Source organism: Chionomys nivalis, chromosome 7 (genome assembly GCF_950005125.1).
Source record: "Chionomys nivalis chromosome 7, mChiNiv1.1, whole genome shotgun sequence".
Lineage (NCBI taxonomy): Eukaryota > Metazoa > Chordata > Mammalia > Rodentia > Cricetidae > Chionomys > Chionomys nivalis.
The window spans coordinates 3,916,966-3,933,658 of record NC_080092.1 but is presented as its reverse complement, the minus strand read 5'-3'; the positions used below and the strand labels follow the sequence as shown (position 1 = coordinate 3,933,658).

General features: G+C 51.3%; 1 protein-coding gene across 1 annotated transcript in view; it reads right to left on the bottom strand.

The window, feature by feature from the left end:
- The window catches only part of LOC130878680 (uncharacterized), a 98,914-nt gene that overhangs the window by 39,016 nt on the left and 43,205 nt on the right, over positions 1–16,693 (bottom strand). The window contains 11 exon segments of the mRNA XM_057776742.1: positions 2,797–2,901; positions 3,509–3,552; positions 3,555–3,612; positions 5,867–6,055; positions 8,647–8,697; positions 8,730–8,884; positions 9,991–10,189; positions 10,534–10,565; positions 10,568–10,622; positions 14,615–14,713; positions 15,659–15,925. Coding sequence (XP_057632725.1) covers positions 2,797–2,901; positions 3,509–3,552; positions 3,555–3,612; positions 5,867–6,055; positions 8,647–8,697; positions 8,730–8,884; positions 9,991–10,189; positions 10,534–10,565; positions 10,568–10,622; positions 14,615–14,713; positions 15,659–15,925 — 1,254 coding nt within the window.

Genomic DNA, 16,693 nt, shown 5'->3' with positions numbered 1-16,693 from the left:
ATCCCAGCATTTAGGAAGTTGAGGCAGGAGGATCATAAGTTTGAAGACCCCTAGGCTACAAAGGAAGACCTAGCCTCAAAAAGAGAGACAGACAGGTGGAGAGAAAGAAGGAGGACTTGAACTCCCATGTGTGGCTGTGATCAAGAATTTCCAGAAGTGCCAGTGGCCCCCAGACTGCCTCCTGCTCCCCAGGGGCCCGGCAGCCTGTACAGTTCCAGATCAGGCAGTGTGGCTCCTCATGGGCAAAACTTGGCTCTTTAGCCAGGTATGGTGACACACACCTCTAACCCCCAGCGCCTGGGGCATGAAATAGGAGGATTACTTATTTCAAGTCAGCCTGGACTATATACCAAGACCCTTCCTTAGAAGTGGGGAGGATGCCTAAAGTGGGTTTGGTGGAGCATGCCTATAATCCCAGCCCTCTGGCAGCAGAGGCAAGAGGATCCAGAGTTCAAGGCAGGCCATCTTGTGCAACATAGTAAGCTCAAGGCTAGTCTAGGCTTACTATGTAGCACACACACACAGACACGCGCACACACACACATGCATGCACACACACGTATGCTTGCATACACATACACACACACGCACACATGCACACATGAAGAAGGAAAGGAGAGAGGGGGCAATGTCCATTCTGAACACACAACTCAGAATGCCCCTCTGTTCCCCTCCCCGATCCGTACCCACCCCCAGCCCACGTGACTATAGAGGGCCTTAATAAACGGCTCTGAACGGAAGGCTGCCCCTCAAGCTGCCTCTGCTGGGCCTAAAGCACCACACTCCTGAACACACAGCATGGGCTGCCAGCTTCACACAGCTATGGGCACCCCCATTTTCCAGCTAGCAAAACCGAGGCAGAACAGGGTGAGGTGCTGAACCCAAGGCCACGAAGCTGTTAAGCTGGTGTTGGGATGCTCCTAGCTCCCCGCAGGTTGCCCCCTGCCTTCTGCTGGACCCTGACCATGAATCCCGCACTGTGCTCCTGGCTCTCTGACCATTACCTTACTGAACCTCACACTGCTCTGCTGGGTTGGTGATGCCACCCCATTTCCCAGCTGGTAAAACTGAGGCTCAGAGGCCTTAAGTGATTTACCTTAGGTCACACAGCCAGTGAGCACAGGGCTAGGAACTGAACTTGAATAAGCTGGGCACCCACTGGCTTCAGAGTTCCTTGGAGATGGAGACCAGTCTGAGTCACCCAGGCCTCCGTGGTGGTTAGAATATGAATGGCCCTCAGACTCATGTTCAAAGGTTTGACTCATAGGGAGGGGTCTGTTGGGAGGTGTGGCCTTGTTGGAGGAAGTGTGTCACTGTGGAGGCGGGCTTTGAGGTCTCACGCTCAAGCTACGCTCAGTGCGGTACACAGTCTTCACTTCTGCTGCCTGGGGATCCAGTGTGGGACTCTCAGCTCCTCTCCAGCACCATGGCTGCCCGCATGCTGCCATGCTTCCCGCCATGGCGATAATGGACTAAACCTCTGAAACTGTAAGCCAGCCCCAATTAATGGTTTCCTTTATAAGAGTTGCTGTGGTGGTGGTGTCTCTCTCTTGACAGCAAATAACACCCTAAGACACCACCCATCACCTAGCAGAGGCTGGCATAAGGCAGACACACGGATCGCACAGGGAATGAATGAATGCAGAAACACACCGCCACCAGCTTCTCTAGGGGATTCATTTCCTCCAAGATGCACAGCCAAACTACATTTCCCAGCTTTCCCCACACCAGGTGGGATTTCCTATGAGTTCTGGCCAGGAATGGGGGCTGGGGTGAGGGTGTTACTGAAAGGCCTGGTGGTGTGGGTGTGAACAGGGCTGCTCTGGGCCTCAGTGTGGGTGTGAACAGGGCCGCTCTGGGCTGCAGTGTGTGTGTGGACAAGGCCGCTCTGGGCCGCAGTGTGTGTGTGGACAAGGCCGCTCTGGGCCGCAGTGTGTATGTGGACCGGGCCGCTCTGGGCCGCAGTGCGGGTGTGAACAGGCCCGCTCTGGGCCGCAGTGTGTGTGTGGACAAGGCCGCGCTGAGCCGCAGTGAGGGTGTGGACAGGGCCGCTCTGGGCTGCCCTGTGGTACGTGGGGCAGGACCACTCTGAGCCATAGTGTGGGTGTATGGGGTAAAGCTCTGGGCTGTGTGTGGTCAGAGAATGAGCCGTCCTGATAAGGTCAGGAGACCCATCAGTGCGTCCCACCTCAACAAGGACTGGGGTTCTGGCTCCCCGGCCACCTTGTCACCCTCTTACCTCCCCACCACCTCATGCGTGGCCCCTTTTCTGGATGTGGTGGTTAGAATACCTGATTTCCTGTTGGTGGCTGTTTAGGAAGAATTAGGGGGTGTGTCATTTGTCAGGGGTGGGGGAAGTTAAAGTTTAAAACCTCCCTAAAAGGCCCTGTCTGCTTCCTGCTTGAGGATCAAGGTGGGCCATGCCTTTGCTTCACATTCATGGACTCTAACCTCTGAACTGTAAGCCAAATTAAATGCTTTCTTTTATAAATTTCCTTGGTCATGGTGCTTTGTCACAGCAATAGAAACCCTAACTAAGGGACTGACTGTTTTATTTTTTGGAAAAAGGACCCATGTAGCTCAGCCTGGCTCCACTCTAAGTAACCAAGGATGGCTTTGAACCTCTGACCCTCCTATGGAACTGCAGGCATACACAGTTACGCTGTGCTGGAGTTGGATCCCAGGGCTTCATGTAGACCAGGCAAGTGTTCTACCACCCAAGCCGCAGCCCTGGTCCCCTGCAGTGGATTAGTAAGACCCCTTTCCTTCATGCCTGGGCAGAGGCCCATCTCTCACCTGGGATGTGGTGTTGTGGTTGGCAGCAGCACGGACAGCTACACTGAAGTCAAATGCTCCTTGTCGATGCCATGTGAGGTTAAAGCCACCATTAAAGTGAAGGCTCTGGGGAGACAGCCAGGAGGAAGCATGCCCTTCACTCCTGCAGGGCCCGCCCAGCTCCCCAGCACACTCCAGTTTTTCTTTTTTGTTTTTTTGGGGTTTTTTGTTGTTGTTGTTTTGTCTTGTCTTATTGTCTTAGTTTAGTTTTTTTTTTTTTCTTAGTTTAGGTTCTCAGGTTGGCAAGATGACTCAGCAGGTAAAATCCCTCCCCTCCTGATGACCTGAGTTCTGGACCACATAATGGAAGGAGAGAACGGACTTTTTCAAGTTGTTCTCTGACCACTACATGTGCACAGGGCTGCATGAGTGTATTCATATACATTACATATATATGCCTAGATATACATACATACATATATAATACATGTGTATGTATGTATATAAGTTTAAACATTAAAAGTTTAAAAGGAAAGCACTAACATGACCAGGGTAAACAATCTCAGGCTGCAGCTAAGGACGACTTTGAACCCTTGATCATACCGATTCCCCTCCTAAGTGCTGGAATTATAGGCATGCACCCCACAGCAGGCTCCCTTGGCAGATACTAGCTATCATTTGTCCAGCCTGGGTACACTCACCTGGGAGGAACGGGTGACATCTAAAGCCGTGCATGCCGGATCCCTCCACGCTGAGAGCTGCCCCGGTGGAAACCTTCAGATGCAGAATGACTTTCTGGTTGATTTCTAATGTAGCCTCGATCTCCCTGTTCTTAGCCTGAACGTGTGAGAACCAGAGCTATGGAGAGAGGTCACCACCATGTCCACATGCAAAAGAAGCCATGTCAAAATCCAGAGACCAAAAGCAAGTGGCCCAGGGATTGATGTCCAAAGTGTAGTCTAGTCTCTTGCATTCATGGAAGAGAGAATGGGGCCAGGTGCGTGCTGCGCCTTCCAGCAGGGCAGCACTGGTGCTCTTAGCTAGAGGTGGTGGGTTAAGACCCTCCCCACAAACTGGGGCTCAGTCAGTCTATCTTCTTCTCTGCTTCCTAGTACTTAGATACCAGCACACAGTAGGTAGTAAACAAATGCAGAATCACTGGTTCTAGCCTGAAATGTCAAGGTCAATGCTGAACTGGAGTGGGAGAAGGACACAGAGTGGTCAGAGGAACAGCAAGACCCATATCCTATCCCTGGAGCCTGAGGCAGCATGGCCTTCTGGACAAAGGTGATTCAGGGATCTCGAGATGGGGTTATCCGAATGAGGATTTTATGAGGACAACAGGAGGGTCACGGTCAGATGCAAAGAGTGTGAACTGTTCTGCTGCCCTTGGGAAAGCCACGGAGTGCAGATGGCTTCTTCCTGAGCATCTCTGCAGGGAGCTCGGTGGTGCTGGTCCTGCAGTTCTACTTCCTAAGCTCGGGACCGAAAGACGTGTCTGAAGTTGCTACATTTGGGATGGTATGTAACCCAACAAGAGGAAGCACACAGTTATCAGTTATTCGCTCAGCAACCACTCAGCGGCTGCTGGAAGCCAATGATACCGTTGCTGGTTGATTTCATGTCTTCCTGTCTGTACTGATGGAGAAATCCGACTGTCTGCCCCCAGGTCTCATCCGTGACCATTCGGTCTATATAAGGAATCATGGTTTTTCTTGGAACCAAGATAGCAGAAAAGGAAGCAGCTAAGGAGGAAAATGTGTGTGGAAAAACCTATTTGTTCTTTTATGAATCCAGGTCTGGAACACAGCTAGGCGATCACTCTCCCATGGAGCTGCCTCCCAGCTAAGGCACAGCTCCGAGCAGAGCAGACAGCAAAAAGACAGAAATGGAGGCCTCTCCAGCCCCTCGTGCTGGCCAGATGTTGTCAGCTGGGATTTGAGTCTAAGCAGAGCCAGACCTTATTTTTCTTTTCTTATAAACAGCAGAAATCCAGGCTTTGTCTAAAACCTCCCAATTCTTAAGGTAAGCAGGCCATAAAAACACATGTGTGCCCTTGTTTGGCCTGGAGCATCACTCCACAGTCTCGGGTAAGGAACCCATAAAAGCCACTGGGAGCCACCCGTGCAGGTCTCTGGCTTGGCATTTACTATTTTCCCTCAGATGGTACTGGCCAGCATCAGAGAAATCACTGATAGCCCCCCTGACTTAGGGGAAGCAAAGCCCTGGACCCCGCTCAGTCCCCACTGCCTGCTTAGCTTCATCTTCCTTCCTAGTTCATTCCGTGTGCACACAGTAGGTGCTCAATAAATGTTTGTTGGAGACTCCCCTCTCCCCACGGGAGGGTCAGGAGAAAGAGTCTAAGGCAGTCTTGTAAGCATGTGGTACGTAAGTACTTAGGGGAGATTACCAATTATATCCTGAGTTGTGGCCACTGTGCAAAAGGGATGTGCTGCCCACCTCACAGGAAAGGGACCTGAGGCCCAGGGACGCAAACTTGTAATGACATGCAGGCAGTGGGAGTCTAGGATGTATTGCTAAGACTTTGCAAATCGAAGACCATGGGCCGTAGCCCACTGTCCAAGCAGCCTGTTCTGTTTCTTAGATTTAAAAAGGGTTTTAATTTTTATCTATTTTTAAATTTTATTCGGATGCAGGGTCTCACCATACAGTCCTGGCTGGTCTGGAATTTGGCCAAGTGAGCCGCCAACTCCAGAGGTCTCCCTAACTCTGCCTTCTGCTATCTCTGTAATTTCAATCATGTGTCTGTATTATGACTGCTGGTGCCTGTGGACCCTCAGCCATAGGGGGCCGAAGGCTGCCTGTGCCCTGAGTTAATGGAGCCTAGCTGCAGCCTCTGGCCAGCCATGAGGTCCTCAGGGCCAACCACAAACCTCTACCTCCCAACCACCCCTCCTACTCACCAGCTTCTGGAACTTCTGGGCTAAGGAAGCTGAGTCCCCATTCCCACGCTGTGGTCTGCACTAATATGCCTGGCGTCTACAAGAAATCAGTGCTCAAGGAGGCCCAAGGTCACAGGCCAAACAGAGAGGGAAAGGGGGACCCAAGGCCTTCCAACTGCAAGGGGCACCTTCTTTGTGTGCTGGTAGGCTGCTGTGAGGCTGAGTTCCCCTTGCAGGCTCTTCAAGCAGCAGCGCAGGACCTTCCTGTCCTGACTGTTCTCCACATGTACCTCACTCTGCACAGCTGCACTCCAGGCTGACTCAAGCTCTCTTCTGCTGTGAAAGAGGCCTGGCATCAAGGTTGTCACCATGGAAACCTGCAAGGAAGCCAGGTGAACGAGCAGAATCTTTGAACCTGTTAGTTACCCTTTATTCACTTTGCTACTTGGTGAACTCCTATTCATCCTTCAAAGCCCCTCCAGCCAAGACCATCTGTGCATGGCCTCCAGTGGAGGGAGATGCGTAGGCTGCTTCTTCCTCATAGGACCCTAAAGAAAAATCCTTTCTATTCCTCTGAACCAAGCAATACAACTCCCTCCCTCCTCTTTGATTTAGGGTAGGACTATTATCTCACTGGGCCACCATTTTTTTATTGATTTTATTGAGCTATACATTTTTCTCTGCTCCCCTCCTTTCCTCTCCCCTCCCCTTCAACCCTCTCCTATGGTCCCCATGCTCCCAATTTACTCAGGAGATCTTGTCTTTTTCTACTTCCCATGTAGATTAGATCCATGTATGTCTCTCTTAGAGTCCTCATTGTTGTCTAGGTTCTCTGGAATGGGAAAAGATCTTCTCCAATCCTACATCAGACAGAGGACTGATCACCAAAATATACAAAGAACTCAAGAAATTGGTTATCAAAAGAACAAATAACCCAATTTAAAAAAAAAAAAAGAATTACAGACCTAAACAGAGAACTCTCAACAGAGTAATCTAAAATGACTGAAAGACACTTAATGAAATGCTCAACATCCTTAGTTATCAGAGAAATACAAATCAAAACAACTCTGAGATTCCATCTTACACCTGTCAGAATGGCCACCATTCTTAGCAGACACCATCTCTGCATCCAAGGGGCACATTCTGGGAAGTAGTTTTTGTTCCCTTGGTCACCCTGTGGTCTCCAGAATCTGGAGGAGCTGAGTGTTACTCTGGCCCTCCTCCAGCCCAAGCCTCAGTGCCCTCTACCCTAGAGCCATGGTTCCTGTCACACACAATCTTGAGGTCAAATTGGGTAGGGCCATGCTGACCCTCCAGCTAAATGCCAGACCCTGGAATGGGATTTTATTCTTTTACTAACCTCCCCATCTCGGCTTCCCAACCAGCTGCTCAGGTGGAAACCACAGTGTCATTTATCCCCTTCCTTAAAATCCACCCACTGCCACTAGGGAGCAGCCCCAGCCTCCCGGGAAGCTGGGTTCCTCTAAGTTACCTTCCCCACCAGCTGGTGGCCCATAGGAGCCAGCTGCCACCTCCTCTTCACAGTCCTGCCCTGGCCATCCCTGACACCCAGACACCTCCTCACATTGCCTGAGCTGATCAGGAATAACTCACCACTGCTGTCTACCCAGCGCTGCCCCAGAGCAGACTTCAGTGCCCCAGAGGGGACTGTGCTGCCCCAGAGCAGACTTCGGTGCCCCAGAGGGGACTTTGCTGCCCCAGAGCAGACTGTGCTGCCCCAGAGCAGACTTCAGTGCCCCAGAGGGGACTGTGCTGCCCCAGAGCGGACTGTGCTGCCCCAGAGGGGACTTCAGTGCCCCAGAGTGGACTTTGGTGCCCCAGAGGGGACTTTGCTGCCCCAGAGCAGACTGTGCTGCCCACAAAGGCTGAAGTGGGCTGAACTCTCCCTGGTCCTGCATTGCTCCAGAGAGGGCTTGGAGCAGAACTGTCTGGGACACGGCCTGAGTGACAGCATGGTATGGGTAGAGAAAGACCCTTCCCTGAAGTCACTGAGTAATGCCAGCTGTGCCCTCAAAGCTGTCACTCTCGTGGCCAATGTCCACAAGGGGCCATCTGACCACTTTCTCCCCGCAGAAGCTGCTAAGCAGAAACACAGGAACTGGATTCTCTTTATGGAGTCTCTATCCAGATGACACACTCTTGGTGACGGCTCTGAGAACTCTGGCTGAGCCCTGTCCCCGTGTCTGTGGGGGACATCAGCCACAGACCTCCAGTTTTCCACCTGCAGCGGAGGGGGCAGGGGCAGGGAGCACAGCTTCTGTGTTGAGTGTCAACAGGGGCAGGCAGCAGGACACGGGGCTTGTCTAGGTTACAAGAGGCCCTTGTTCCAGGCCTGTGTGTACATACTCAAATACACATGCTTACGCACACACACAAATACACAAATCTCTGTGTGTGTGCACAGATAGACACATATGCACACATGTACACATACACACAGCACGCACACAAATATGCATAAACACAGTCCTAGGGTTTCTATTGCTGTGATAAAATGACCCAAAACAGCTTGGGGAAGGGTTTGTTTCCTCTTATGATTCTCTTTTGGGCCACACCCCATCACTGAGGGAAGTCAGGGCAGGAACTCAAGGCAGGAACCTGGAGATGGGAACTGGAGTAGGAGGCTTGGAGGAATGCTGCTTGCTGACTTGCTCCTCGTGGCTTGCTCAGCCTGCCTTCTTATATCACTCAGGACCACCTTCCCAAGGGTAGCATCACTCACAGTGGGCTAGGACCTCCCCCACCAATCACTAATTACAATAATGAATGATGGACTCGCCTCTGGCAATCTGATGGAGGCATTTTCTCAATTAAGTTTAATTTGTGTAGACAAAAAACCCAGCACAACAAATGTACCAAGCTGTGTGAATGCATGCATATGCATGAGCAAAGACATTCATACACGTGCACACACAGGCACACATATGAGATGACCTGTACTGCTTACCCAGAGATAGGTGGTGGCTTCAGTGTACACCGGGATCTTGGCTTTCCGGCCATGGCTCTGGCTCCTGGCTCTGGCTCATGGCTCTGACTCCTGCAGGTCATGCTGACCACCAGATCTTTGAGGGTCCAGGCCTTGGCCAGCGTCAGCTCTGAGACAGCCTGGAACGTGATCCAGTGTGACCAGTAGAGCCGAGGAGCTGCAGACACTGTGAGCCATGTGCTGTCCAAGTTCAAGTCTCCTGCAAAGGCACAGAGAGAAACTGGTGTAGGGGGGCAAGAAGGGAGTGATTGGCAGGCACCAAGAGTCCGCCCTTCCCAGTCTCATCACAGCTGAGCTGGGGTTCCTGGGATTGGGCACCAGAATTCCTTTTACGGAATGAAATGAATGAGTTTTGGAAGGAACCTGGACCAGTGCATGCACTCCTGTCTAAACTTGCCCAGTGGCACCCTGGGCATCACTATGTTCCCTTCTAGTTAATGAAGTGCAGATCACAATGCTCGGGTGAGGGAACAATGTCCACCAGGCCTGTGAACCTTTTACATTGCTGTAGGACCCTGTCATCTCCAAAATTCATGTCTGAGAACTGTAACTGGGTTAACAAACATACAAAGCACTAAGTGTGGGGTGTTTATGAGGGTGCTATGGCCTGTCGAGGACAGATGATGACCTTGGGCTGAGAAGGGGTCATGTCAGCTGTAGTTAAGATGAGGCCATCCTGGAGGCTGGCCCTTAGATCAATATGACTGGTGTACCTATGAAAAGAAGGGACAGCGGGCCCAGAGACAAACAGAGAATGACAAGTGACAACAACAAGGAGATTGGCATCAAACAGCTGCAAACCAAGGAACAAGCATTGGCGGGAAGAAGGAGGAGGAGGAGGAGGAGGAGGAGGAGGAGGAGGAGGAGGAGGAGGAGTTTTAAGCACCTCCATGATCACCACAGGAGCCCAGCAACACACTAACCAGACTCAGAAATGTCCAATGAATAGTCTAAATTCTGGTTAAACCTTGTATTGCTTGAATAGAAACAAAAGTTACTCCTAAAAGATAAATTTAGAAACAAACTATAGCAAACACATGTTTCAAATGTGGGAAAAGGTATTTTGCATGGTGCAAAGGTCCTGAGGTTTGGGAACAGCAAAGAGGTCTGAGGGATTCAGAGAAATGGGGGGAGGGGATATAGGGGAAGATGACAAGGGGACACATTAGGTAGTTTTGTGCAACAGGATGCACGAAAGGCTTGCCTTGAGTGAGGCCAGGACACAGATGAAAAGGTGTTCCAGGTAGAAGGTGCAGTCTAGGAAAAGCCTGGAGATCAAAAGTAGAAGCCATTAGCTAAGGAGGCCTCCGAGTTGGCTCTCAGCTTCCCCTCGCGACAGGGTGGCCCTGGCTGTGTCCTTCCAGTGCAAGCCTACCAGGAAGGGCAGCTGCCCACTGAATAGCACCTTCAGGTACGTGCTGCTTTTGAAACGGGGCTGCCGGAGGCTCAAGTGGTGCATCTGTGAAAGGCAGCCCACCTGCCTCTCTGGAGCCTGTAGTACAAGCTAGAGAAAGTACCTGCAGCACCCCATCAGTTCCCACTCCAAGTCCAGAGCACCACCACTCTCCCCTCCAGTCGGGGCTCTCAGGTCTTAGACCTGCCCTGCCCCCGCCCCCGCTTTACCTCTAAGTAGGCAGCGGAGGAAGTTTAAAGCAAGTCTAGGCTAAGCAGTGTGGTGGCTCATGCTATCCCTGGCAAAGTCCCACACGGAGGACATGGGTAAGGTACGTCACCAAGCCTGATGTCTGCCAACATCTCTACAGCTAGAGCCCAGAGGGGCATGTCTTGCATCCCCACACTTCCTAGGCTGGCTGGTAAAGTCATGGCTCCGCTCTGGTGGCAGCTCACCTCCAGCAGGTAAATGTGAAGTGCTGGTCCGAGTCATTCTTGAAGGTCTGGCTGATGTGCAGGAATCTCCTGTTGCCACTCTCCACCTTCTGCTGTCATAGCTGGCCTCCAACTGTTTGTGCTGAGCTGGACTTGGGGACACATGAAGAGTGAGGTCCTTGAGAAGGCTTACCCCACAGCCCAGAGCCCTCCGCTCCTCCCCAGGATATCAGATGGCTGTTCTGCAAAGGCACAGGAAGCCGAGCGGGCATCGCACACTCATTGATTCTTGATGCTGGGGATGTGCTCCAAGGCCTTGCACGTGCTGGGCAATGACTTTCACCCTAATTGTGTGTGTATGTGTGCGCGCGCACATGTATGTTTGTTTCAGTGTAGAGTGTGTGTGAAGAGTGTGTGTATGTGAACGTGCATGTATGTTTGTTTCAATTTAGAGGCCAGAGGACAATCTTAGATGCCAATCCACAGGTGATATCTGCCTTGTTTTGTTTTTGGTTGTTGTTTATTTTTTGAGACAGGATCTCAGTATGTAGTCCTGGCTGTCCTGGAACTCACTATGTAGACGACGCTGGCATGAAACTCAGAGATGTAGCTGCCTTTGCCCACTGGTGCTGGGATTAAAGATATGAAATTCCACATCCAGCCTCTCCTTGTGTTTTGACACAGGGTCTCCCACTGAATCTGGAACTTACCAAGTAGATTTCATTTGCTTGACAATAAACCCCACCTGTCTCCCTAGGACTGGGGTGATGAATAGACACCAGTCTGTCTGTCTTCCTTCCTTCCTTCCTTCCTTCCTTCCTTCCTTCCTTCCTTCCTTCCTTTCTTCTTTCCTTCTTTCCTTTTTTTCTTTTCTGTCTTTTTCTATTTTTAATACATAGCAATGTAACTTTTAAATTTTTTATTATTTTAAAAATTAATATTTTATGTGTATAAATGTCTTGTCTCCAAGTGTGCCCATGCACCATTTATGTGCCCAATGGCCATGGAGACCCAAAGAGGGTATAACTAGAGTTACAGATGGCTGTGAGGTACCATGTGGGTGCTGGGAATCAAACCAGTGTCGTCTTCAAGAACGGTGAGTTGTTGGGTGCACACACCTTTAATCCCAGCACTCTGGAGGTAGTGGCAAGAGGATCTCTGTGAGTTTGAGGCCAGCCTGGTCCACATAAGGAGTTCTGGAACAGCCAGGACTACATAGAGAGACGATGTCTTGAAAGGAAGGAAGGAAGGAAGGAAGGAAGGAAGGAAGGAAGGAAGGAAGGAAGGAAGGAAGGGAAAGCACAGCAGTGAGCAATCTCAGGTGCCAAGCCATGTGAATTCTCGGGATCAAAGTCAGATTCTTATACTTCTATGATGAGCACTTTACTGACCAAGCCATCTCCCCAGTCTACATTTGCCTCTCCACACCGTGCGTTGTCCTGAGGGACAGGTAGGGCTGGGTGTACTGCTACACACCAGGTACCTAGGAATAAACAAGCCTAAAGTCATGAGTCCCACACCCTCACCAGAGCCATGGGACAACAGCCAATGGGAGAAGGTAGCTTTAGGAAGGGAAGACAGGGGCTGGAGAGATGGCTTGGTGGTTAAGAGAGCCTGCTGCTCAACTCCAAGGACCCAAATCCTAGCAGCCTCATCAGGTAGCTCACTGAAACCTGTAACACCAGCTCCGAGGGACCTGATGCCCTCTTCTGGGGTTCTTGAGTGTCTGCACATACATGCGTACATACACTCACACATGTGTGAACGCTCGCGTGTGTGTGTGCGCGCACACACACACACACACACATAATAAAATAGAAAGCAACAGGCTAGGGGACAGGCTCAACAGTTAAGAGCAAGTGCTTGCTGACCCTAGTTCAGTTCTCAGCACCCAAGTCTGTGGCTCACAGCCAACTGTAGCTCCAGGGGATCTGAACCCCCCCCCCTTCTGGCCTGTGCAGGTACTGCACTCACATGCACAAACCCACACATAGGCACATGTAATTAAAAATAGGGGCTGGAGAGATGGCTCAGAGGTTGAGAACATGGGCTTCCCTTCCATAGGACCCAGGTTTGATTCCCAGGGGATCCAATGTCCTCTTCTGGCTTCCATGGGCACTGCATGCATGTGGTACACAGACATACGTGCAGGCAAAACACCCATACACATAAATGTCCAGTTGTTGCTGTTGTTGGTGCGCACCTTTTAATCCCAGCACTCCAGAGGCAGAGGCAGGTGGATCTCTGTAAGTGCAAGGCCAACCTGGTCTACAGAATGAGTTCCAGGACAGTCAGGACTATTACACAGAAAAACTCTGCTTGGAAAAATAAATCTCTCTTGCCGGGCAGTGGTGGTGCACGCCTTTAATCCCAGCACTCGGGAGGCAGAGGCAGGTGGATCTCTGTGAGTTCAAGACCAGCCTGGTCTACAAGAGCTAGTTCCAGGACAGGCTCCAAAACCACAGAGAAACCCTGTCTTGAAAAACCAAAAAAGAAGAAGAAGAAGAAGAAGAAGAAGAAGAAGAAGAAGAAGAAGAAGAAGAAGAAGAAGAAGAAGAAGAAGAAGAAGAAGAAGAAGGTAAGTTAATATAGATGATCTGGCAACGTGGTTCAATGGAAAAGCACTTGCCCAGCAGGTATAAGGCCCTGGGTTCAATCCCCAGACTGCACACAAACAAATACCACTCCCCCAGACAGATGCACCATCACTGTTCCCCTTTCGTTTGCCCTTCCAGCTACTCTGCTAACCTTCTCTTCCCCTCTCCCCCTTTTCTGCCTAGGACCTTGGTACTTAACACCCCCTTTGCCCAGAACACACTTCTCTGGGGATAAAGTCACCTTACATTTTAATTTTCAATGGAAACATTCCTTGACCAGAGAAGTCTTCCCTCAAGCGCTACCCAAACAAGCTTGCCTGTGTTCAGCTCGCCCACCTCACTCAGGCAAGTATATTTTCCATGATTTCAGTTTTCTGTTGTATTTTACCTGTGTAATCAGCAAGGTGGCAAGGACTGACACTGTTTCCCTATGGCTCTCTGCTCCAGGATGGGTACACATAGGGATTTCATAAAGGCAACCCAGCAAAGAGTCTAGAACTCTGTGACCGTGTGCTGACCCACCCCTCCAAGGATGAAGGTAAGCTTTGAAATCCTTGCTTCCCTGTCTAGGCACGAACTTTGTGACTCATGGTCAGGAGCTGTGTGCTGTTGCGGCTCTACCTCGTCCCGCAAGGATGACACGCGACACACCGGAGCTCTTCCTGCTGCAGTTTTATTCAGGACCTTGTTCTCTTTCTCTCCTTCTCTCTCCCTCTCTCTGGGCAAACCTCTCCCAGCCCTTAAGTAGGCATGGGCTACCAATCCCGGATGACGACCATTGCGCGATAATAGCATAAGTCAGGTCTTAGCCATTATCGCCATCAGGTGTGGCTTCACGCAGCTTGCTACAGTGTGCAGTGGAATTCCTGGACCAGCTTTAACTCATGGATGTCCTCGGGGCCATTCTCCATTCTCAGCCTCTGCACTCATGGGCAACATGCCTTGTCTGACCTGTATGGGTCAGCCCAGAGGCCTGCCTCCTTCTGCCTGGCATTTCTGCTAAGCTCCGAGGAGAGGTGAGTTCCAGCCTGATTCAGGGCTCCAGACACCCTAAGCAAGCATGCCATCAGGCCACCGCTGCCCCCATTTTGCTTTTGGAGACAGGGTCTCATGCAGTAAGTTGACCACTGACTGGTTATGTGGTCAAGGATGATCCTGTACTCCTGATTCTCCTGTCTCCATCTCCTAAGTGCCAGGGTTACAGGCATGTGGCACCATGGTTTATTAAACGCTAGGGATGAAATCTAGTCCACGCAGCTGGGCAAGCACTCTACCAACTGAGTTAAATCCTTAGCCCCTTAATGCAGCTTTCAAAATGACAGGCGAACAACCCTCCAATGCACTGTGTTGTTTCTAATTAACAGCTGTGTCCGATCAATGGCAGGGCCAACAGAATGACAGCCGTATGTCAGAAGTGGCTTCTTAGCCCCCCAGGTCAATGGCAGAAGCAGCATCTTAGCCCCCCAGGCCACAATGCAGGGTGCATTCCTCCCCCATCTGAGTACTGTACCCAGGAGGCCGTACTTGATCCTCAGGGTGTCGCTTCCCACAGAGCCATGCTGCTCCAGCAGGCCCTGTATGTGGAGCTCTGTCACACTGGGAACCTGCAGCGGGACACCAGGATGGCCGACTGCAGCCCAGCCCCCACCTTCTTCTCCAGCAACACTGTGGGGCAGTTGGTAACAGGCATGGGTGGTTGTCCCCCAGCACACTCCCCACCTTGGGGGCTCAGAGACCCCACCCCTGCTTCTCCTGTGCCTCGGGGGCATTGACAGCAGGGCACAGACTGTGATCTCCACCATCTGGGGCAACTGTGTCACCTTGGCAGTCTGCTAAGTGGAAAGAAGCAATACCAAGTGGGAAAGGAGAGAGAGAGTGTGACATCTCAGGCGACTGGGCATGTCTAGAAAGTAAACTTTCCAGAACTTTCCACCCTGCAAGTCTATCATACAGACAAAGTACATGGAGCTAAGCCATACTACAGGACCCCAACATGCCTATGCTAGGCAATTCACATCACTGCTCCAAGTTCCTCCAGCCCAGGCCCCAGAAATCTTCCAGAACACCACAAGGAGCATAGCCAAGGGCTAAGCTGCCCCTAGCACCAAGGCCAGCACCTCTCTCATCGATCCTATGTTCAGACAGCATCCTGGGGCTGGGGATTTAGCTCAGTTGGTTGGGTGCCTGCCTAGCATTCAGCTGGGTGTGATGCTCCACACTGAGACCTGGGTGCAGTGGTGCGCATCTGTAATCAGAGGTAGAGGCAGGAGGTTCAGAAGTTCCAGGTGAATCTGCAGTCAACCTGGGGATGACAGACTATCGCAAAACAAAGCCTACATCTAAATGTGCTTCTCACCGTGGGTTAGAGTCAAAACAGTACCAAAGCTGTTGTCTTAGAAAGCTGCCATTTTAGGGTACCTAGGGTGGGCTTAAGGGGAAGGAGGCCAGTGGGCAAGTGGCTGGGAGCACACAGGAGCCAGTACCCCTTAGTGTGAAGGAGGCTGAGCTGGTGGGGGTCACACAGGGATACTGGGTCGTTCATCCCCGACCTGACCACAGAACAGAGTTATGTGAGCCTCATCATTTAGTATGCGCCTCAGAGATGCAGAGATGGACAGCCTGCTGCCCAACTGCCGCGGGATGTTCCCATCAGGGACTATAGGTCTGCCTACTGTCTCCAGCTTTGCCTCCACCTGGGCCTCAAACCGCTGGGTCTTCTTGTCTGTCTCTGGCTGCAGGTCACTCTGGACCTGAAAAAGTCCCAGCATCACCTGAAGGGCGAGCACGGCCAGCAGGCCTGGTTCTAACCCTGTGATCTCGGAGCAGACGGGGGTAGGGGCAGAGTTTAACAGATGACCTTCTACTTTGACCTTGACCTCATTTTTTAAGATAGGGTCTTGGATAGCCCAGGCTGGCCTCAAACTCCCTATGTAGGTGAGGATGACCTTGAACCTCTGAGTGCTGGGATTACAGGTGTGTGACACCATGCCAGTGTGTGTGGTCTGGGGATCAAATTCATATCAGGCAAGCACTCTACACCTGAGTCTCATTCCCAGACCTTCCCCTGGGTTTTAAAACCCTGAATTGTTTGAAATAAGTTCCCTAGTCCATAGTCAGGGGGAAGCAGGAAGGACCCCTCTGTTCTGCCCTCACCTCACCTCGTTATAGGACATAGCAGCTGCCCAGGCAGTGCCTAGAATCTGAGCACCTCTGTGACCTCTGACTGCCCTGTCCTCTATCCCAATCCTGAAGCCTGGGTCACTGTAGTATTCTCCTCCTCCCGCACTGGCCTCTTTAAGATGTCAAGGTCAGGGTACAGCCAGGAGTCAGGACTTTGCAGCAGGACTGTGGCAGGAGCACAAGGGCCACCCTTGAGGCTTGCTGGGGAACTACAGACAATTGAGACCATTGCTTTCAGTGTCAGGTGTCAAGCTGAAGGATGGCCCTGCAGCAGAGTGTGCAGGAATTGCTAGCAGAGACAGGTATGGCGGTGCACACTGCAGTCCCAGAGGATTGTAAACTTGATAATATCCTGGGCTACAGAGTGAGTTTGAGAAGAGATTGCTCAGTGCTTAGAGAACTTG